Source organism: Mchenga conophoros, linkage group LG9 (assembly GCF_057382185.1).
Source record: "Mchenga conophoros isolate Kocher_MC1m ecotype Shallow Benthic linkage group LG9, M_conophoros_male_GT1.1, whole genome shotgun sequence".
Taxonomy (NCBI): Eukaryota; Metazoa; Chordata; class Actinopteri; order Cichliformes; family Cichlidae; genus Mchenga; species Mchenga conophoros.
The window spans coordinates 10,618,416-10,641,380 of NC_140534.1; the positions used below are offsets into that span (position 1 = coordinate 10,618,416).

Consider the following 22,965-nt stretch of genomic DNA (forward strand, 5'->3'; position numbering starts at 1 on the left):
AGCTGCTTGTATCCTCCTGTGGATACAAACCAGCAAGAACTCATCAGATCTCTGTCACTTACCATTAATGAAGTTTGGCTTTTATTAATAAACAGAGAGCACGGATATCTATGGAAGAAATATAGTATCATCAGAATTCAAGTATTTTTAGACATTGAATTTATGACACTGAATTTTTATCCTCCAAATTTCCCTGCAAAAATATTCACCTGCAAAAATTCACCTGCAAAAATTCACCTGAAAAAAATTCACCTGCAAAAATTCACCTGAAAAAAATTCACCTGAAAAAATTCAACTGCAAAAGTGATGAACTTTAATGACCCAAGCCAGAGCAATCAGCACCAGATCGAGTCGAGTGGCTCTCAGCCAATTAAATTACGCTGTTTGATCACACGACACCGTTAGCCAGCAGTGTGTCTCCTAAAAGAGAGCTGTTTAAAGGTGAGTGATTAAGTTTTTCTCCTAAATAGAGATCATTACAGAACGCCTAGTCCTACTTAAAATCCCATTTATTATTATTATTTTTTTTATCATCTACTCGAACTAAGGAAAACGTTTGACTAACTCAAAGACAATTTCCACGCCTCCCCTGCCTGACTGCAGAGGCAGTTTTGAATTTAGGAGCGCCAAGATGGCAGCGGCAAACCCTGGCGGCTCTCCGGTGAGTATATATATATATTTTTTTATCTTCAAGTTTGTCTTTTGAAACCTTAATTTTATTTAAATCCGTTGCTCACGTATAAAGTACACAGACGGGGTCTTTGCTCAACTCGTCTGAGGCGTGTCTCACTAAGCGCTACATGCTAGCATCCTGCTAACCGAGCTACCCTTTACATGCTGTGCTTTAGAAAATAGGATACTCGTTAAAAAAATACTCCGCAGATATTGATTGATAGATAGACGAACACTGCAAATATAATGTTGGAAACGAGAACGGCCTTTAGTGAAGGGGTAAAATACACCATGAATAAAGCCATAGAGTGAATGGCTGCCATGGTTGCAGAACAGCCTGATTTAATGACAAGAATGGGGAAGAGTGAGGTGAAGTGAACCACAGCCACAAAACACGGTCAGACAAGGCGGCAAAAGGGCAGTGATCTGTCCGTCAGTATGAAGTTGGTGTGTGCTTTGGTGAACAAAAACTCCAGACTGGTAGCAGGAAGATGGGAGACTCGTGTTTCACTGGAATAGTGGTGAATTAAAACATCCTTTGTTGGGGACATTTCGGTGTAAATGCATCCATACAGGCAAGACAGAGGCAGACCAGACAGTGAAGAAAACAAGGCAAACATTAGAAATATAAAAACGGAAATATAGGATGAGTCGGGGATGAGTTCCTGCCCCAAGTGGAGGAGTTCAAGTATCTCGGGGTCTTGTTCGCGAGTGATGGGAGAAGGGAGCCGGAGATCGACAGACGGATTGGGGCTGCAGCTGCAGTAATGCGGACGCTGCACCGGTCCGTCGTGGTGAAGAGGGAGCTGAGTGTAAAAGCGAAGCTCTCAATTTACCGGTCGATCTACGTCCCTACCCTCACCTATGGCCTTTACATGACTAACGTCCCCTCTTCTCCCTACCTCACATTAGCCCCCATCTTTCTTCCAGGTGGAAAAGACCCGTCACCTTCTGGGAGTGGCGGCTCCCGTGGGAACAGCTCCCACCACCAAGTCCCTGAGTGAGTCTCTGTCCCCCAGCGTGAGCTCCAGCACTCTGTCCACGTCCACCTCCGCCTCCTCGCAGATCTCCAGCACCACCTTTGAAAGCGTGAGAAGGAGCTGGCCACCAAGGTGAGAAAAACGTGGGCTTAGTGGGCGTTCTTGTTGCTGCCTTCTTCCTTCTCTGCTCGGTCTTGTTCCTGTTGTGTTGTAGTGCCTGCGCCTTCTGACACACACCTTCAATACTGAATACAACCAGCTGGTGAACAGCATCAGTGACTGCAAGGTGAGAAATAATACAAAGAAATAAAAAAATAGCCTTTCTGTGTCACATCAGGGAGTTCCTATATTGACGTCTACCTCATCCTGCTGTTGTTTCACTTCAGCTTTCTCTCATCTCACCGATCGGACGTGATCCATCCGTGACGAGCTTCAGCAGTGCCACCCTCACCCCTTCCTCTACCTGCCCCTCTCTCTCGGACTCGCGCTGTGGCTCCATGGGCCAGAAGTAAACATATTTTTAGGAACATTGACCTCGATCTGCAAACGGTTATTGACAGGTTATCTATTTGATTCTAACTTGGTGTGATTTGTGTTAAAGGACCCCTGAGAACAGCTCACGTGCCTCCAGTCCCTCCTGCTCAGACTGTGAAAACTTCCCGATGGTTCCCACTCTGGAGACCTCCTACCTTGCGCGGGCTGCAAAGAACGAGTTCCTGAACTTGGTGCCTGATATTGAAGAAATGCGACCAGGGTGAGTAATGCCATATTAACCCAAATACTGTCACTATGACATGTGTCTCACAGACCAAATGTAAGTCGACACTCATGTTCTCTAGTTCAAGCAGAAATGATGTGGATCGATTCAAATTCCTGAGCCTGGATGATTTCAGCTGGAAACAAACCAACTCTGCTTCTTCCTCAGATAATTCAATTCAATTTTATTTATATAGCGCCAAATCACAACAAAAGTCGCCTCAAGGCGCTTCATAGATACAGAGAAAAACCCAACAATCATATGACCCCCTATGAGCAAGCACTTTGGCGACAGTGGGAAGGAAAAACTCCCCTTTAACTGGAAGAAACCTCCAGCAGAACCAGGCTCAGGGAGGGGCGGGACCATCTTCTGCGACCGGTTGGGGTGAGAGAAGGAAGATGGGATAAAGACATGCTGTGGAAGAGAGACAGAGGTTAATAACAGATATGATTCAATGCAGAGAGGTCTATTAATACATAGTGAGTGAGAAAGGTGACTGGAAAGGAAAAACTCAATGCATCATGGGAATCCCCGGCAGCCTACGTCTATTGCAGCATAACTAAGGGAGGATTCAGGGTCACCTGGTCCAGCCCTAACTATATGCTTTAGCAAAAAGGAAAGTTTTAAGCCTAATCTTAAAAGTAGAGATAGTGTCTGTCTCCTGAATCCAAACTGGAAGCTGGTTCCACAGAAGAGGGGCCTGAAAACTGAAGGCTCTCCCTCCCATTCTACTTTTAAATACTCTAGGAACAACAAGTAGGCCTGCAGAGCGAGAGCGAAGTGCTCTAATAGGGTGATATGGTACTACAAGGTCATTAAGATAAGATGGGGCCTGATTATTTAAGACCTTGTATGTGAGGAGCAGGATTTTGAATTCAATTCTGGATTTAACAGGAGAAATCTGCTCTCTCTTTCTAGTCCCTGTCAGGACTCTTGCTGCAGCATTTTGGATCAGCTGAAGGCTTTTCAGTGAGTTTTTTGGACATCCTGATAATAATGAATTACAGTCGTCCAGCCTGGAAGTAATAAATGGTAAATGCCCTGTATTTATATAGCGCTTTACTAGTCCCTAAGGACCCCAAAGCGCTTTACATATCCAGTCATCCACCCATTCACACACACATTCACACAATAAATGCATGAACTAGTTTTTCAGCGTCACTCTGAGACAGGATATTTCTAATTTTAGAGATGTTGCGCAAATGGAAGAACGCAGTCTTACATATTTGTTTAATATGTGCGTTGAAGGACATGTCCTGGTCAAAAATGACTCCAAGGTTCCTCACAGCGTTACTGGAGGCCAAGGTAATGCCATCCAGAGTAAGAATCTGGTTAGATACCATATTTCTAAACTTTTCAGGGACGAGTACAATAACCTCAGTTTGATCTGAATTAAGAAGCAGAAAGTTAGCGGCCATCCAGGTCTTTAAGTCTTTAAGACATTCCTGCAGTGTAACTCATTGGTGTGTGTTATCTGGCTTCATGGACAGATAGAGCTGGGTGTCATCTGCATAGCAGTGAAAATTTATGCTATGTCTTCTAATGATGCTGCCTAGGGGAAACATGTATAATGTAAACAGAATTGGTCCTAGCACTGAACCCTGTGGAACTCCATAATTAACCTCAGTGTGTGAAGAGGACTCTCCATTTACATGCACAAATTGGAGTCTATTAGATAGATATGTCACAAACCAAACTGTACACTGGTAAACTGTTACAATAAAAAAGACCGTAATTTTCTTTACTCTTCTTTATTTATGTAACTTTTGTTTTCACTGGCAATTTAGTATTAGGTTAGGACAAAAAACAAATTAGGAAGGTTAAAGACAGAACATTACTAGATTGTGGTTTTAATTAAAATGTAGCCTTTGACAATGCTGAACACATGAGAAGCTACTTTAAGGCATATCACCCAATTTGTAATATTGCTAAACATTTCTTAAGGCAGACGAGTCATGCTGGCTGGGTCAGTGTCATTTTTGTTGTAATTGATGTCTGGTTTGTTCTGTTCCCTAGTGATGGGTAGGGATGGGTACCAGTATCCGGTGTTCTGACATAATCCTTGAAATAGTAATAACACAGTATCCTCAGCAAAGATGAATTAAACAAGTTTTATTTTAATGGAAGTTTACTTCAAGTCTTCAGATTTTTACTGTCTTTTATTTGATTACTTTAAAGTATATGATTACATTAGAGTAATTAAATAAAGACAGTTTTGATGGAGCTCCTGAGCCAGCCCAAGCTCTCTATGAAGACGAGGAAAAACTCCCCTGGGGGGGCCAGACTGACGGGAAGAAACCTCGGGAAAGCCCATTCAAAGAGAGATCCCCTTTCCTGGGATGGCTGGGGGGGGTTTACAGGAATTCCAAAACACTGAAATTTAAAGTGGGCCAATTAAAAAAAATTATTTCCTGAAAAAAAGAAAGGTAATTCATACATCACACATAAATGATAACGTCTGAATTGTGTGTGTGTGTGTTTGTGTGTGTGTGTGATAGGCTTATCTCAGCCAAGTGTGATGCTGTAGCTCCTCCAGCGTCGGCCGCGTCTCCGGGACTTTGGTTAAACACGCGTCCAAGAAATCCCGGCAGTCTGGAAAGAAAGGAAAGAGAAAAAACATGAAGATGATAGTTCCAGTGGTCCAAGCCATCAGTCAGTCTTGAAGTGTGACGTTTTCTTACTTTTGGACAGATGTCTTTTGAATTTCAGGCGCTTTTTGAGGAAGCTCGTGGTGTTAAAGTCCCCGGCATGAAGCGCTTCGTACAGAACCACTCCCATTTGCCATACCGTGGTGGGTCCACACCTGTAGCAACTGCGCCCGTACCACTCGGGAGGGGAGTAAATTTCTGTACCTAATAAACAGACACAATTGCAATTTCTTCTAAAACAAAAGGCGAAAATTGTGACATCTGTGAAGAGCAAGAGCAGAATATGTTACCATAGAAGACGCGGTACTGCGACTGCTCCTTAACAAAGCAGCTCAGTCCAAAGTCGATGATACGAACACGCGGTACATCTGAGCCGGTCTCAATTAGAATGTTCTCACTCTTGATGTCCCGGTGAAAGATGTGTTTATCCTCCAGGTGCTTCGCAGCATCAACCAGCTGCTTCAGAATGACCTGGAAATAGAGCAGGGCGATATGACCAAAAATATTTATCACGATATACATTTGAAAAGTTGCGATAACGATATAACTGACACTAGACAAAATACTTTACAACGCCACAACTTTATTAGTGCAAAAAACCCCATAAATGTATTTTCACTTAAACAAGCAGCTGTTTTTTTATGTGCATTAAAGTTATATAAAAATGTAACAGTGCAAATGCAAATTCCTCGCTGACAGTTTAACCAAAAGGCATTTCCAGTGGAAATTGGCCGACATATCCTCAGCATAACCATGTAAAATATCCACAAAGCTTAAAAAGAGGTTATACACACACAATACGGTAATATCACGTTGAGGTGCAGTACGTATCACTCCGCGAGGCGCCTGCCTACGATAGCCGTAATGCTCCGACAATCCATCGAGCGGTGCGGCTTTGTAGCTTAGCAAAGTCGCCGTGTACATAAAATCGTTTTGAGGTCAGTAAACACAACCAGAATTCATACATAAGGCACACGGGATTATAAGGGGCACTGTCGAGTTTCAGAAAAATCAAAGGATTGATTTTAAGTGTGCCGTATTTTCCAAACAACACGGTAATAACGGCGGCCCGCTAGCATGCGCTACCAAAAATCGTGCTTTGTTGTGTATCTGACGGACGAAAGCTAAACCAGTTCCACACCACTAAAGTTGCAGCATTTTTACAAACCAGTTCTGGTTCATCCGTTTCATTCAACGATCCACTTTTGCTCTTCTCTTTCTGCGTCACCGCCATCTGCGTATGTAAACATAGGCACTGCGCATGCGCGTTTTACCTATTCTAGCGCGATATTTCATTTTCCTATCGTTGCCCAAAATTACACCGGTATTACCGTGAATGGTATGATATAGCCCAGCCCTACCTGGAAACGATGAAAAAGACAATAATCAATCAATGGGTTAATGTTTCTCTAATACTCTGTGCTTTGATTGAATGATGTACAGTCTAAGACTCTTCTAAGGCAAGTCAACTTGCCTTGGCCTTGTCCTCTGGCAAAAATCCTCCATTTTCTTCTATGTATTTATCCAGGTCCACAGCGGGGACAGGTCTCTCCATCACCAGGATCAGCTCTCTGCCAAAGTCAAACCACTCCAACAGAGACACTGGGGCTGATGTTTCCACTGATCCATCTGCTTCAGCTGCAAGCTTCAGCATGATGGCAACTTCCACTGACACATTCTTCCCGTTATCATCCTGAAATATTTCAACAAAGTGGATGATGAGGCACAGACGTTCCACAGGTGAACGCTGCATGCAATCCACTAATGTAAAAACAATTCAAGTCTTGCACATTTACCTTCACTTTGCAGTACACTTTCCCCTTTGGGATGTGTTTGATGGCCACCTAAAAGACACAGGGCATTGATGAGCATTTCCTCAGTATGACATCATTAAAGGTGTAAAACAGCATACATCTCAGCTTACGATATTATCCCTTATCTGCATTACTGCCTGTCTTACTACCACCATCTGAACACTTACTGGTAAATGATCCTTTATGCGGTAGCCAGCAAACACTGCTCCACAGCCTCCTTCTCCAAGCCGGTGCTCCTCCACGTATCTTGCTTGGAAGTCACCTAAACAGACAAACACAAATTGGGTTTTACTACAGCTGTCACACAAATTACTCTCTGCTGTACCCTAAATGTTCATTTTGCTCTTCACCTGAATATAAAAGCTAAGCTGCTTGCTACTTACGTTTCTGTTCAGCCACTGACTTTTTGGCAACGGTTTTGGTTTTGTCCTGGTCCACGTTCTTTTTCTTAGGTGGGTCCCTGGTGTCTCCCGCAGCTTTCCTTTTGCCAGCCTTTTTGTTTTTACTGCAGCTCTCTGAAATCTCTATGCTGCAGTCTGCAGATGTGGAAAACACCAAAAGCACATCAGCTTATTAGATAATAGACACAAATATCTCCCAAACACTAATATCTTCAAACTAGCAACCAGATGTACACTTAATCTACCCCTCACTCAACTAATTAGCCTACCTTTACCAGTGTCCAACCAGGAAGATGCCTGCCCCTTGTCACCGCTCACATGCTCAAGAAGTTTACGCTTTTTTGCTGTATTGGTTGTCCCCGCTTCATCTTGTTGGACCTTTCGCTTGACTCCCCCGACCACATGAGCATCTGAGCTGGTGGAAGGACCAGCCTGCTCAGTGACCCTCCTTCTTTTTATGGGGGTCGTTTTTTCAGGACTGGCCTTTCTTTTAGCCATCCTGCTCTTACAATCTATAAACAACAACAACACATTAGTGAAAAAGAGCGCTCGACATCAGGACTAGAAGGATTTTGATGTCATTGAATTTTAAATTAGTATTGCTTACAATATAATAAGTTTATCCTTTTGATAAAAAACACACCAACACCATACTAGGTCTACTAAGTCTAGATACTGATGACACTTGTTGCTCTGTTTTCACTGCTCAGTCCAAGAATAAACTTGTCACATTATTTTACCAAAAGACAAAGTGCCCCAGTAACCTTTCTTTGATTAGACATGTTGCACTCAGGTTAGTTTCAATCAAAACCAGGATTTAAATCCTCTAAAAATGAATCATTTTATACACAGAGCCTCAACATTGTTAGAAATGTACATTCTGTTATTTAGGGGATTTTATTTTTTACTTACTTTGATCTCCTGGATCTTTCTTATCTGCCTCAGTCGTAACTTTTCTTGTTTCCTTTTTCATCTTAATTTTTAAAATAGAAAATGTCACCTTAATGAGTGAATAGTCCTTCAAATGTCTGGATGCTTGACTTTTCTAACTAAGCTGTATAAGTCAGTTCTGTAAGTGAGCTTTAAAAGTAAACTCCGGAGTCTATGGCAACACAACATTAGAACCTTGCCTTTTAGTGACATCACTAAAAGGCAGTGTCCCAAGTAGTTTAAAGAAAAACACTCTGGCATTTCATATAATTCAGTAATTTCACATTAAACTTTCTTTCATTATCCTTTCATTATTTGTTTAAAGACTTGATGTGTGGATGCTACTATGAAGACTTCTAGTTGAGCAAACACTAATAAACACTGACTAGTTTATCTGAGATAAAATATAACACTTTTTTATTAAGTCAGTGTTAACTCTGTTTTTTTCTGTTAGGATCATTCAATAGTATCAGAAGAGAAAAGAAAAGTATGTTTTGTTTTGTTTTTTTTCTTCAAGATCTGTTCACATGTACTTAGCAAGAGTGAGTACACAGCGTTAAAAAATGGTACTTAGTGTAGTGAGGAAGGCGAAAAGCAAAGAGGGCATATGAAGGTAATATTGAAGAAGGCGCAGTTTTGAAGTGGTGAAAGGCAAAGGCATGAGTGCAAGCGTAATAAAAGGTAATAGGAGAGATGTCGAGCAGGCGGAGGACTTGGCTGGAGCAGGAAAAGGCAAAAGGGGAAACGCGAGTGCACGTCTGAAACTTCTTCACTGTCAGTGAATCCTAATTCTTAAGACTAACTAAGAAGAATAAATCTATGTATGAATGTCGTTTTGAGCACATCTCCTCTTTCTACTGATCAATTCTTCCACCTAGTGGATAGATGATAGTATTGCAGCTTGTCTCGTCACCTGTTGTGTGTTTTGTGTGCTCCAGAACCTGCGTCCTGTTGGAGTACTGTACGTAAAACACACAAACACTGGAGTGAACACAGCTGCTGAACATCTCTATATTCATAACTTCTTCCTGTTATCTCATATCTGTCTCCCTTCATCTGTGTAGGAACGGTGTACAGATGTATGAGTATGTCACTCCTGCTCCTCCACCTAACACCTCCACTCCAAACTAAGTTTGCTCTGCTGCTTTGGTTCACTGATCTGCAAGTATCTGTCATTTGTTTGCAGATGTCTGCAGGAATTATTGTAATGATCCATTAATGGTGCCTGATTTCATTCAGTTTTACAGCTTGTCTCGTGTTTTTGAACTGCTTCCCTCACAGTTGTACACAGTGCTAACATGTGCTCTTACTCTGTGTTTTATTCCTGAAGAAAAAGAAAGTGCCCAGCCCAGCAGGATGAAGATGGGCCATACGTCAAGAAGCCTCCAAATGCCTTCATGCTCTATCTCAAAGAGCAGAGGCCAAAGGTCATTGCTGAACTCAACATCCCTGGAAATGCAGCCGTAAATGCAGTGGTGGGACAGAGAGTAAGTGTGTAACTCTGCATACATTTATGCATCTGTTAATGTTGTCTGCTCATGTTTTTGCATGTGTCCCAGCTGTCCTGTAGTTATGTGTAGTAGCAGTGCTCACAGTGTGTTCTTATGATCTTCTGTCCACAGTGGAAGTCGCTTTCAAACGACCAGAAAGCCAGATATTTCAAGCAGGCTGAAACAGAAAGACAGAATCATGCCAAAGAGCATCCAGCCTGGTCGACCAAAGAAAACTATGTATGTCCAACAATAATTTCATTATAGACGATTGGACTGATTTCAATTGAATTAAACTGTTACTCCTGTTATTTCAACATCTGTCTTTGTGTAAATAAATGAAAAAACAAACAAAAGATGCTTCTGTCATAAGTTACAGCAGGATGAAACAACCTTCATGTAGTTCTTGTTTTTAACACTGCAAACCTTCTTTAGTTCTTTTGTTTCCTTTCATATTCAGCACACATCTGTCAGTGTCCACTAACTGTCAGGGAAAAGCCAGATAAAAACACTGTGGGGTCTTTTGGGACACGTGCTCGTTGGGTTTACTCATAGATATCAGAAATGATCTGTTCTGTATTCAAAGGATACACGAAGGACGTTTGTATTAAATGCAATATAGCGACTGATCATATGCTGCTTTCTTTGGGGGCTTTTCACCAACATGTTACACAAATCCAGTTTCTAACTGAAAAGAAAATCCTTCACCATTTTCTAATCAAATTCCCTGGTTTCCCATGTCAGAGATGTCATGGCTGAAAGGATCATCGCATATTGAGCTCAAAGCTAAACTTTTGTGTAGGGCCTCTTTCCATGTTGCACCATTCATTTTAAAAAGTCCTGGTAACAAGAGACAGAGGTGACTTGATGTATTACAGTTACTTCCCAATTTACAGAAATGATGTGACTTCTGACATTTTCCTAGCAGGAAATGTGCTACTGTGGGACACTGAAAGAATAAACAGCAAGGCACGTTTTGTTTTAATAACTTTTCTTTACTTCATTTGTATGAACTAGGTTTACCTTACAAAATCTTATACTGTATATAATGTTTTATGTTTAATTCATGTCAATGTCAGCTCGTGTTTACTCGGGTGAGCAGTACCGGCCCACAAAGAGAATGCTCTTGGTGGGTTTATGTCAGATGAAGAAGATGAAGTGATGGTCAAAGAACATTTCAAAGCCCACACTGAGAAGTTGTTCAGAAAAAGAAGTTGAACCTGACCAAGATGAAATCCAAAATTGGGAATTAATTGTTTTATTGTATTATTTTTAATGTCACATATGGTGTTGTGTAATCCGTGTATGTATTATGTGTCTCTGCTGATGTGTTTCATGCCTCACTTTCATTTTACTGTAATTAGGCTAGTTTTAAGTTTCTTGAGTATTCTGATAAGGATACTGTGTAGTATGATTTGCAAATGAAGAGGAATCAATTAGTCTTAAATTAATTGACTAAGAGAAATGAAGCGTTGGAAGAATGTTATGTTGATGACTATGAGGTTTCTGGGGTTTATTCAATAGAGCAACAACTGTGTGGGATCTTTATACAAATTCTTATATTCTATTTAGAGCTTGCTTTAAAGTATGTTAGCAAAAAAACAGCGCACGCATTCGTTTTCACGATTTTTGTTCTTCTTTAGTCATTGGGTCTTTTTAGGTGGTACCTCCAGGTACCACAAGGGGAAATGTGGTGGATTTTTGTGTGATATGTATAACTATACACTATATATCTATGTGCACTGAACATATATATTTTAACTTTCATGTAGAGTCTTAAGCACAAGACATTTTGCTTCACCATGGTTTATTAAGGTGGTGCAGTAACAGGGCAGTTAATGCTGCTGAGAGTTCTCCTGCCTAACTCGCTCTCCAGCTAACTAACCTTCCCTAACGTCTTTCATGCAGCACATGTCTGTATCTATTTTTTCTACTCTTTTACAGAGCATCTTTTTGACTGTCTTGATTTTAATTGGATCTAAAAGGGTTGGATCTCCACATCGTTGGTGGAAGAAGATTATCAGGATGGCTTCAAAATTTGCGACTACAGCCCCTCTTCTGTGGAACCAGCTTCCAGTTTGGATTCGGGAGACAGACACTATCTCTACTTTCAAGATTAGGCTTAAAACTTTCCTCTTTGCTAAAGCATATAGTTAGGGCTGGACCAGGTGACCTTGAATCCTCCCTTAGTTATGCTGCAATAGACGTAGGCTGCCGGGGATTCCCATGATGCATTGAGTTTTTCCTTTCCAGTCACCTTTCTCACTCAGTATGAGTTAATAGACCTCTCTGCATTGAATCATATCTGTTATTAACCTCTGTCTCTCTTCCACAGCATGTCTTTTATCCTGTTTTCCTTCTCTCACCCCAACCGGTCGCAGCAGATGGCCCCGCCCCTCCCTGAGCCTGGTTCTGCTGGAGGTTTCTTCCTGTTAAAAGGGAGTTTTTCCTTCCCACTGTCGCCCAAGTGCTTGCTCATAGGGGGTCATATGATTGTTGGGTTTTTCTCTGTATCTATGAAGCGCCTTGAGGCGACTTTTGTTGTGATTTGGCGCTATATAAATAAAATTGAATTGAATTGAATTGTGTTAACTTGTGTAGTTACACAAGTTACACAGGCAGAATGCCGTGTGAACACTGTCTCCAGGTGGAAAACAGAATGAGCGATACACCTGCTGTCAGGCCTGCAGGGTTTCTCCCTGTGATGTTCTTCTCTGTCTTGTGGTTGACATTTTTTTTTTTTACTGGCACAAATAAATTGTGGGGCGTCTTATTGTGACACCTGATTGTTGTAGTATTTTTAAAATGGCTGTGCAAAAAAATAAAAATAAGAACCCCAGATGCATTGCCTGCATTTTTAGATGAATAGTTGTATATAACTTTATTATTTACAAAATTTTTGTTTAATATTAATTTAAAAAAAAAATTACCACTTATATTTGCATTTCAAGTTATGAAAATAATTTACTAAACATGTCTGTGGTTTTTATAGTAAAGAGAAAATATAACTACTACTAGGGTTTTATGTGTTTGTGTGATTTCAGACCAGTTGTTTTAATAACTGTAAATTTGGACGTGTGAGGTTGTGCTGAAAAGAATGATACCAAGAAAGACAAGGTAAAAAAACAACAACAATCAAAAGCAGCCAAAAATGGCCAATTATATTTTGGACCTCAGAATATTGACCCAACAAATCATGAAAAATGAGGTTTCAATAATTGTTTGTGACAGTGCAGCTTTCTGGCAGTAGTAGTCAGTACAATTTGATTTTTTTTCTAACAAAAACAGTATGAAACTTAAGTTAGACTTGTGTTTGGAAATGAGCCCCCGCCCAGTGTTGTGTAGCTTTCTGGATTTTATACTTATTGGTTACATATTTATTTATTATACAGGCTATACAGTACACACATTTTATGTAACTGAAATGTTTAATTATGTGGGCTATAGAAAATAATTAAGTTATAGACCATATTTATATGAAACATATGCTTAATGTATATTAATCATATGTAACACCTGCATATGTCTTTAAAACAAGGCTTTGATTTTGCCACCCCATTTGATTTCCATGCCAGCCTGGAAAAATTTCTCTAGATCCGCCCCTGGACCTGTCCTGGACCAGCAACACCAAATCAGTGACTAAAAGAGCTCAGCAGCGACTGCATTTTAAGAGACGACTGAAGAAGGTGCACATCCCCAAACCCATCTTTAATACTTTCTACAGAGGTACCATGCAGAGCATCCTAACCCGCTGCATCACAGTCTGGTATGAAAACTGTCATGCGTCCAATCGCAGAGCCCTCCAGAGGATTGTGTGGACCGCACAGCGTGTTATTGGCAGTTCTCTACCCAGTCTACAGGATATTTACACCTCACTGGGAAAGCCACTAGCATCATGGCTGACCCGCATCACCCTTCCCATCAACTGTTTACCACACTTCCCTCCAGAAGACGACTGCGTCATCAGGAGCAGGTCGGCAAGATTGTGCAATAGCATTTTCCCCCAAAGCAGTTTGGCTCCTGAACACCATGGTTCCCTCCTCCGCACTGAAAACTTCTTCACACACTTCTTGGACTACATAATACTCTCCTCTAATTATTATTACTATTATGATGTGAACATTTTGTGCACTTAAATCTTACTGTGCTAATGACCCCTGCATCAGCACCTTGTTTGGAATAGCAGTGGAGAAGACATAGATTCAATGCTGCAGACGTCTGAGCAAAGAAAGCTTCTAGAAGAGTAAAGACTAGCTAGAAGAATGAAGATTCACAGAGTAAATGTGAAAATTCATCACAGGGCTCTATGCACTTGATTAACTGACCATGAGCAAGTTTGCTAGTCTGGAGCATTCAGATCCACCACAAAGACTGTTCAGTGCTCACAGAAACTGCACAATACCCAAGAGCTGCATCTGAGCCTCTACAGGCCTTAAACAGCATGTTAATGTTCAAGACAGTTTAATTAGAAAAAGACAAAACAAGTATGGTTGGTCTGGAAGGGCCGCCAGGAGAAAGCTTCTTGTCTCTAAAGAGAACACAACAACTCAGTTGAGGTTTGCAAATTTGCCCTTGAAAGCTTCTGGAGCAACATATTTTTAAAAGATGAGACTAAAGTGGAGGTTTGGTCATAATGCACAGCAGTAACTTCAGCAAAAATCAAACACAGCACAAACACCTCAAATCCACTGTCAAGTACGCTGGTTCAATTGTGGTGATTTGAGCTTGTTCTGCAGACACAAGCAATAAGCACCTTGCAGTCCACGAACTCCTCTGTATGCCAAAGTTTTCTAGAGTCAAATGTGAGGCCGTCTGTCCAACAGCTGAAGCTTCTCCTAAATTAGGCCATGCAACAGGATAATGAGCCCAAGCACAGCAGCAAATCTACTGCATGGAAGTCCAGACCTCAACCTGACAGAAATGCTGTGTATAAAGAAATGCTTGCAAATGTTGATGAATTGAAGTTATTGCTGCTAACTGCTGCTTCTGTAACCGACTCAATCATAGAATGATTATGATATTGAAAAAGACAAATGCCTGAATCCTAAATTGTGGATATCCTTTTGTTGTGATCTAAAATGTAACACTAAATGTGATTAAAACACTAAAAATCTGGACTCTTGGGCTCAACAACTGCAAGGATCACCAGCCCGAGGAAAACACAAAATACACATGACCCGGTGACAAAGACAATTCATTCTTGAATGAAGACATTGATCTGACTTTTTAAAATTTTGCCAATTGTGTTTATTATTAAATTATTGAGGAAATAGAAAGGGGGGAGGGGTTTTAAAGAAGAAGGTAAAGGAAAGGGATAGAAAGGAGGAAAGAGATAGAGGAGAGAAAACCCCAACAATCCCCTCTGAGCAAGCACTAGGTGCGACAGTGGATAGGAAAAACTCCCTTTAAAGGAAGAAACCTATGACAGAACCAGGCTCTAGAGGAGGCAGTCAACTGTCGGGACTGGTTGGAGGGTGAGGGTGAAAAGAGAGAGGGGGGGGGGGGGGGAGGAGATGGGACAGGTGATAGGAGTTAAAGGGAGACAGGGGAGGGAGAGGTGTCAGGAGAGAAAGGGAGAGAAAGAGAGAGGAGAGGTGAAAATTAAGATGGAACAGAGGTGGAGGAAGACGAGGTGACATTAGCAGTAGAAAAAGTAGAAAAAGTAGAAAAAGCAGGAGTGTCCCTCCTCCAGAAGAAGCAGAAGCGTTTTTTCTTCTTTTCCATGAGCTTTTCCACGAGCACTTTTTTCTCTAGGATGAGGGTTCTCAACTGATCGATTGTTTCTGCATTCTCCTGCTCAAGTCTCTTGCATGTTTTCTCCACTTCTTCTAATTTGGCTTGTTTGTCTTCGAGCCTTTCTTTCATTTCTTTAGATGTTGCCTCCTGCATTAGCTTTGCCTCGTGCAGCTCTGTATAACTCTGTTGTAATTTGTTGTGCGTGTCTTCCAACTGCTGACTTCTGCTCTCGATTTCTTGAAGTGAACACTGCAGGTCTTCGTTTGTTTTCTCTAGTTGTTGCTTTAGCACCTGTATCTCAGTGTTTTTGCACTTCACGTTGTCTGAAAGTTCCTCGACTTCTGTGTTTTTTCTCAGCATGTCATTGAGCTTACTCTGCATCTCTGAGCATTGGTTTTGCAGTTTTTCCTTTTCCTCTTCCAGTTCAGTTGTTTTGTAGTTCAGTTTGTTATAAAGTTCTTGCAGGTTTTGGTTTTTCCTCTCAAAGTCCTGGAGAATTTCTTTGTCTTCTTTCTGCTTTATTTCCTGTTGTTCTTGGTCTTGAAGCAGCTCTTGATATTTGTGCAGTGTTTCATCAAGCTTTACCTGCAGCGCTCCGTATTGTTCCTGCACACCTTGGAGTTGGCACTGCGTGTCTCTCTGGTCCAGTTTTTCTTTCTCTTCAAGGATTTCTTTATTCTTTTGCAGAGCTTCATCAAGCATTACTTGCGAGCCTTCGTTGTGTTTCTCGATGTTCTGAAGTTTGCAATCCAGATGTTTCTGTTTCATGTCTTGCTGTTCTTTCTCTTGAAGGAAATCTTTATTTCTTTGCAGTGCTTTATCAAGTTTCATTTTCAGCGCTGTGTATTTTTCCTGCACGTCTTCAAGCTTGCAGTCCGTTTGTTTCTGTTTAATTTCTTGTTGCTTTTGTTCTTGAAGCAACTCTTTATTTTTGTTCAGTGTTTTATCAAGCTTTACCTGAAGCGCTTTGTATTTTTCCTCCATGCCTTGGAGTTTGCACTGCTTCATGTCCTGTTGTTGTTTTTCTTGGAGGAGTTCTTTCATTTTTTGCAGAGCTTCATTAAGCTTGATTTGCAAGCCTTTGTTGTGTTTCTCCATGTCCTGGAGCTTGAAATCCATTTCCTTCTGTTTTATCTCCTGTAGCCTTTTTTCTTGAAGAAACTCTTCATTTGTGTGCGGTCTTTCATCAAGCTTTACTTGCAGCTCCTGATTCTTTTTGTCCTTCAGCACTAGTTTTTCTAGTGCTTTATCAAGCTTTGCTTGGAGCTCAAAGTTTCTTCCCTGTCTAGGAGTTCCATTTCTTTCAACTTTTGAATATCTTCCTTTTCTAGAAGCTGGTTGAATGATTTGTCTACTTGATCAGGAAGTTGAATTTTGTCTTCCTGATCACAAAGAGGAGAGTTGGGCTTTACTGTTTTTTTTCTGTTTTCTCTGAGACATGTTTGAATCTGTAAACTGTCACTCTGTTTATATCTGAATTAACTAATTTCAAGAAACTGTTGCAATTACCTGGACTGCCTCAGCCCAGGTGATGTAACATTAGCAGACAGAGGGTTTGATGTTGCAGAATCTTTGGAGCTGTGCCATGCTGAACTGAAGAGCCCAGCTTTCACCAAAAGGAAGAACTAACTGGGCCCTAGATTGCCCAATCAAATCTCTTAATGCCACCTGCCCTCTCCTACATTAACTGTGGGCTCACCTTGTAGAACAGAGTTGAGTGTGGAAGAAATGGCAAAAAATATGGAGCTGAAAAGCTGAGAGAGAAAAAGAAATGATAAATAAATCAATGTGTCAAATTAACTGACATGTTAGCTGGTAGAGTGCCCACTGCATTATATATATATCATCTCTTTTTTATAATAAATAATCAAAAACTTTATTTAAACTAAGATTTTAAAAAATATGTGCAGTGATTGATGTGCTCTCAGACATGTGCTTCAATCCACACACAAATACAAAACAATCTGACCACACGTACAACTGTTTCACAAACTCTATAAAGCATTCACACTCCAATGGATGCATCAGAAAGCAGCTTGGGATTACAATCTTGTCCAAGGATATTTCGCCTGCAGACTGGAGCAGCCAGGGATCAAACCAGAAAACTTTCTGATCAAAAGCTGACTTGTGCTAAATGCTGAACGGCAGCCAACCCATTTTAGCCATTTAATGAATGTGCCATTTAATCTTGGCTGCAGCCAAGATTAAATGGCACATTCATTAATTACAGAGTTACGGATTGTTACATGGAACTCAAAAGAAATAATGAACCCATCTCGTGTCCTGTGTCTTCTATAGCTGTCTGTACTTTTACTTCCAAAGTTGATCAGCAAACAGTTTGCAGGCCTCTAATTATCAGGCTGTACTCAAGCGCTTGAATTCAACCTAAAAGCTGTGCTGTCATACAGAACCAAGTACCCTCCGCGGAAACTATAGCTAATGTCACAACTGGATCTGATGAGACAGCTATGATTTCTGGACTCGAAGTAAATAATCCTGAATCAATTTATACAACATCAGTTTGTTTGTTTTGCTTTCATAACAAATAGTTTGAGCCATATACAAATACAGAAGTGACAAATGGAAACATATTTACAATCCAAAGTCAGACTAACAGTTTTCAGTAGCACAGTCTTTTATTTACAGTCTGCTTCTCCTGGTGGTAAACCTCTATCACATGTTTGGATTAAAAATTAGGCCTATATAGCTGCTGGTTCCAGTTTAAGCAATATGTTAAAAATACTAAATTCTTCATTGATTTGAGCTGTGGGGTTTGCTATACACTGGCAGAAAATTGTAGAGTAAATGGTGAAAACAAACAAACCAAATAACAAGATCCTTGAATTCCATCTTTTTTATTAACAGAAACTCCAACAAATTTGTGCCCAATTGATGATGTTTGGGACATGAAAAGTCCAGTCCAGCAGGTGGCGGTAATGCGCCTTAAAGCTTTAACCGCCAAAAAATACAAGAGCAGAAGAAGAAGAAGCCGAGTTCCCGCTTTATGGCGTTTTTCCCTCCGATTATTGTCAAGACTGATTTAACACTTAAAGGTAAGCACCGAGCTAATATTAATCCGAGTCTAGTTAATCTTGAGTTTAGCTCCTGAATGAGGCTTTCTGTTGCTCTCCTCGGTGTCTCTTCTCAAGTTTTTGTGAACAAGTTGGAAAAAAAAATCTGACTAAATTGACTCAAGCTGCTTTAAACTAATTTACAGAAAGATATCACCAAAAGGTTGTGAAACACAGAGAAGAAAATAATTTATTAGAAGAAAGCTTTTAAATGAGCTCATTGTAATCAGAGTTTCTGTTGTTTTATTAGCCTGTTATTAAGGCTACTTAGCATCTCTGTGGCACCTGCACAGCTTATGAATGCAGCTTGCTAACTAAGCTAGCTAGCGCCACCCTTCTTCCATATAAGGTCACTTCCGGCTCCAAAAGACCCAACATGTTGGCGGTAAAAGTGCTATAATGAAATACATTTATGAGAAATGTAAAAATAAATGTGTTCCAGGCTAAAACACAGCTGCCTTTATCAGCGCAAAGTTGTGATGAGGCTTACTCAGATGATGGCTCAGATTTCTACACCCACTCGGATATACAGATGAAATCAAGACAAGTACATCAATACAAAAATTCACACGACTGTTCAAAAAATAATAAATTGCATGAATATAGGAAATCTTCCTCTCAGTGACTGAGTTGTCTCATTGTGTCCTCATTTTTTATAAATCAAGGCCGGAGTAACCCAACCTTAAGTGTTCATTAAGGTTTTTGTCACATAGATAGAAAATAAACTCAGAGATTAAGCGGCTGTTATAAACAGAGTGATTAGTTTATGTAAAAAATGTAGTTTGTTGTTGTTCTGGTTTATGTGCTGAAAATGGTTTTATTTGTGTATGTTCAATGTGTTAGACTTGTACATAGTTAAATATATGATCAAATAATGTTGAATCCTGGATATGGATTTGTAAGCAATGAAATTTGAAATAAGGGGGTAGGAACAAGAAAACTTCATCCTACTCCTTTTCGAGCACACACATTCTGTAGACATAGATATTTACATGAAAACTTGATGATTTTTAAGTTTTGTTATTTTTATTTTTTTCTGTTGTTATTTCAATTATATTTGCATGTTTGAAATAGATAGATAGATAAAATTTATCTATCTATCTATCTATCTATCTATCTATCTATCTATCTATCTATCATTTCTCACGGCACACGTATATTGTCGGGTTTTTTCTTGGCCAGGGCATATTTTAAAGAGGAATTGCTCTCCTGGTACTGGTGTGCCATACTGCTGAATTTGGTATCGGTGCTCAAACCTTTTGTGTTTGTTTCAAACAAGTTGTCCACCCAGGGAAGCTAAAATGTGTTCTGTGTGTTCTCAGATGAACATATGAGACACTTTGACTCTTCAGTGCAGTGTGGAGCTTAACAAAGTTCTGTTTTCTGTCCCAGCTGATCAGGAGGAGGAGAAGAGTCTGACGGAGCAGCAGAGGAAATTTCAGCTACTTGGACTCAGCTCAGCCACTGCAGAGAAAACAATGAGCTCAACACAGAAGGTGACAGATACTAGTGTTAAGAAATACTCCATTAAAAGCTGAAGTACTGATATATATATTTTATGCTAAACTAAATGAACCTTGTGCAATATTAATGTAATGTAGAAATAATGTATACAATGTATACAATGCCTACATCTTAGACGGTGACGTTGCCTCTAAACATCAAAATGAGCAGGAAGATGTTAAAGTGGGATTCAGCAGGATTCAACCCTAAAATCAGCTGTAGTGGCTCAGTGTGGGGAAAAGGGTCACAGCTCACAATCATTTCTATTGAGAGCTCCAGTAGATTTTTTTAATGTGCAGGCTGTGATCAGCTGACCTGCTGCTCTCTGTGAATTCAACCAGATGTCAGCAGATGTTTCACGAGTTGTCCTGGCTGATTTCCTTTCTCTACACTGACAGTACACTGTCTTTATATTAGACACTAAACTGTTGGTATGTGGGTGGAGCTCAGTGAATGAATGTCAGCATCATGAGCTTAAGTTTAAGTTAATCTCTGCTACACTTGATGTAATCTAACTCTGACATGAGCACCACAGTCACTGTGCACCACTCACACACTGTTCTTTACTTAAATCCATCACATTACAGTAAACTTGCCTGCTTATCCTGCACTAACCTGCAGAGGATTTTACTGCAGTCTTTACATCACATTGTGAGACAAACTGCACACAAACAGTTTGTGTGTTTGCTGATGTTTGTTGGGCTGATAGAATCGCTGCATTTGAAATTACCTGCCACATAAAAAATATTACTCCATTTATTCTCGCTCGTCTTCTGTATTGCTAACTAGATGTTGAAATACCGCGACCGCAACTTATCAGCACCTGCAGTCGTTCAGGTTCTGGTGGTGTTTGGTGCCACACTCCACCTTCAGGTTTAAAACTAGTGTTAATGGAGGGAGTTTGAAGCTTCAGTTTGTTTAATGACTGCATTTCACTCACTGCCTCTGTTTGTATCTCTGTCACTGCAGGACCAACGTGGACCGAGAAGTCAGCGCTCTCAGGAGGCCGACAAACCTCACAGAAGAAAGAGAGAGAAAAAAAACACCTGTGACGAGTGTGGGAAGGATTTTACCTGGAAGTTTAAACTAAAACAACATCAGCTCATCCACACTGGAGAGAGACCGTTCAGCTGTGACTTGTGTGGAAAGTCGTTTTCCTGGAAGAATTCCCTGAAAAGACACCAAGTCGTCCACAGTGGAGTTAAAGCTTACAGCTGTGATCAGTGTGGCAGAGCTTTTACTCGAAGTAGCAACTTACAGAGTCATCTAGTTACCCACTCTGGAGTTAAGGCATACAGCTGTGACATCTGTGGAAAAACCTTCAGCCAGCTAGGGTACCGAAATATACACCTACGCATTCACTCCGGAGAAGATGTGTACTGGTGTGATCAGTGTGGCAAATACTTTACAACAGACGCACACTTACAAAGCCACATGTTTACCCACACTGAGGAGAGACCTTATCAATGTGACCTGTGTGAGAAGACTTTTAAAACTCCACGTAACCTGAGAGAACACCAACAGATCCACACCAGAAAGAGACTCTACAAGTGCAGTTACTGTGAGGTTTGTATTTTTATTTTATTCTTGTAAGTTCAGTCTGACTGTTTGGAACAAGTCTGCTCATTAAATTGTGTTAGCATGTTAGCACTTCTACTGCACCGAAGAGTAGCTCTGAGCCATTATTCAGGTTTTCATTTCATTTAAGTGTAAGTCAGAGGTTACTGTAATATTAAATAAGTATTGCTGTAGTATTATGGTGGTAGTATTGTAGTTATTGTAGCCCAGTAAACTGAGTGTGTTAATTGAAACAGTAAAATGTAATTGGACGTCTGCAGAGATGCTCTTTATTTCAGGCGACTTTCAGGATAAAAGTGTTGAAGGACTGACTTACACTGTCTTTGTGTCTTTGTTTAGAAGCAGAGCGACACAGATGGATCCACTTCTCAACCCTGTCATCGCTGTGGTGGTGGGAAAGACTTTCGTTGTGACATCTGTGGAAAAACTTTCAGTCTGCAAGCCGGCCTAAAAATACATCAACGTAAACACACTGGAGACAAACTGAAATACTGCAAAGAATGTGGGAGAAGCTTCCCCACATCAGCTAAGTTAAAACGACATGAACTCTTTCACAGTGGGGTCAAAAAGCACCTCTGTGATCAGTGTGGGTCATCCTTCACCACTGCAGGTCACCTTAAAACACACAAACGAGTCCACACAGGAGCGAAACCATACAAGTGCAGACACTGTGACAAAAGCTTCTCACAGTCAGGTCATCGTAACAAGCATGAACGTACACACATGGAAGGAAACTACAGCTGTGAGCAGTGTGACAAGAGCTTCAGTAATCTCAGTTCATACTCTGCACACAAACGATCCCACGTTACTAATAAACTGTTTCACTGTTACCACTGTGCCAAAACATTCACTTCATCATCTGCTCTGTGCAAACATCAGCGCGATCACGCAGGGCTGAAATCGTTCCCATCACAGGATCAGAGTGAATCTGAAGAGAGGGAAACATCCTCTGGTTTCAGAGTCCAACTTAAAACCCTGGAGATCAGGCTCCACAGAGCTCAGGTCGGCTCTCCTTAAGTTTAAGTTAAAGTTCAAATGAGGCTATGAATCAAACTTCCTGTAGTTCCATTTTAATCTTTATAAATTGTTCTTCTGTTTGTGTTCAGTCGTTACCTTTTTTTTTCAGTGGTTGGATTAAAAATCAGTTTTCTGTTGTTTAAGTTTTTATTGAATGTATTTTGTTAAATAAAGTTAAAAAAATGTTAAATAAAGAATTGTTTGAACGACAAAGATTTTGAGCCATGATGTCATTTCCTGTATTTCAGAGTAAAGACTGAAGTGACGAATGGAAACATGTTTACAGTCATGGAATAAACACTGATGGGTCATCTGTAGGAAGTTCTATTGCTGACCTGACAGACTCGACCTTGTTTACAAAGAAAGAA

The 22,965-nt window shown here is 40.5% G+C and overlaps 3 protein-coding genes across 5 annotated transcripts; 2 read left to right on the forward strand and 1 right to left on the reverse strand.

The window, feature by feature from the left end:
• The first annotated feature begins 427 nt into the window (after positions 1-427).
• Positions 428-11,837, forward strand: LOC146566769 (transcription factor 7-like 1-B). 3 transcript variants are annotated; one of them, XM_085286439.1, is made up of 4 exons: positions 428-661; positions 1,603-1,784; positions 9,533-9,689; positions 9,825-11,837. In XM_085286439.1, exons 1-4 carry the CDS (start codon positions 632-634, stop codon positions 9,957-9,959), a joined length of 504 nt encoding a protein of 167 aa, XP_085142565.1. In that variant the 5' UTR covers positions 428-631; the 3' UTR covers positions 9,960-11,837. The 3 variants fall into 3 exon arrangements, 2 of the variants coding, with proteins under 2 accessions (XP_085142565.1, XP_085142564.1); XM_085286438.1 differs by lacking the exons at positions 428-661; positions 1,603-1,784 and adding exons at positions 6,670-6,797; positions 9,267-9,363; XR_014893826.1 differs by lacking the exons at positions 428-661; positions 1,603-1,784; positions 9,825-11,837 and adding an exon at positions 6,660-6,797 and having other exon boundaries at positions 9,533-9,667.
• LOC146566770 (uncharacterized) lies at positions 4,502-8,377 on the reverse strand. The gene is made up of 5 exons (XM_085286433.1): positions 8,185-8,377; positions 7,542-7,784; positions 7,255-7,407; positions 7,039-7,133; positions 4,502-6,901 (listed from the first exon to the last, which is right to left on the reverse strand). Exons 1-5 carry the CDS (start codon positions 8,243-8,245, stop codon positions 6,761-6,763), a joined length of 693 nt encoding a protein of 230 aa, XP_085142559.1. The 5' UTR covers positions 8,246-8,377; the 3' UTR covers positions 4,502-6,760.
• Positions 11,838-19,895: 8,058 nt separating the features above from the next.
• Positions 19,896-22,918, forward strand: LOC146566771 (uncharacterized). Its single transcript, XM_085286452.1, has 3 exons — positions 19,896-19,995; positions 20,972-21,568; positions 21,920-22,918. Exons 1-3 carry the CDS (start codon positions 19,978-19,980, stop codon positions 22,595-22,597), a joined length of 1,293 nt encoding a protein of 430 aa, XP_085142578.1. The 5' UTR covers positions 19,896-19,977; the 3' UTR covers positions 22,598-22,918.
• The last annotated feature ends 47 nt before the right edge of the window (positions 22,919-22,965 follow it).

Bases quoted from the DNA above. Each gene is read 5' to 3' on its own strand.
- LOC146566769 (XM_085286439.1), top strand. From the start codon at position 632: ATGGCAGCGGCAAACCCTGGCGGCTCTCCG. The intron at 1,785-9,532 runs GTGAGAAAAACG...TTATTCCTGAAG, and splicing joins AGAAGGAGCTGGCCACCAAG to AAAAAGAAAGTGCCCAGCCC. The intron at 9,690-9,824 runs GTAAGTGTGTAA...TTCTGTCCACAG, and splicing joins ATGCAGTGGTGGGACAGAGA to TGGAAGTCGCTTTCAAACGA.
- LOC146566770 (XM_085286433.1), bottom strand. From the start codon at position 8,245: ATGAAAAAGGAAACAAGAAAAGTTACGACTGAGGCAGATAAGAAAGAT. The intron at 7,785-8,184 runs GTAAGTAAAAAA...TGTTGTTTATAG, and splicing joins GAAAGATCCAGGAGATCAAA to ATTGTAAGAGCAGGATGGCT. The intron at 7,134-7,254 runs GTAAGTAGCAAG...TTGTCTGTTTAG, and splicing joins GTCAGTGGCTGAACAGAAAC to GTGACTTCCAAGCAAGATAC.
- LOC146566771 (XM_085286452.1), top strand. The intron at 21,569-21,919 runs GTTTGTATTTTT...GTCTTTGTTTAG, and splicing joins ACAAGTGCAGTTACTGTGAG to AAGCAGAGCGACACAGATGG.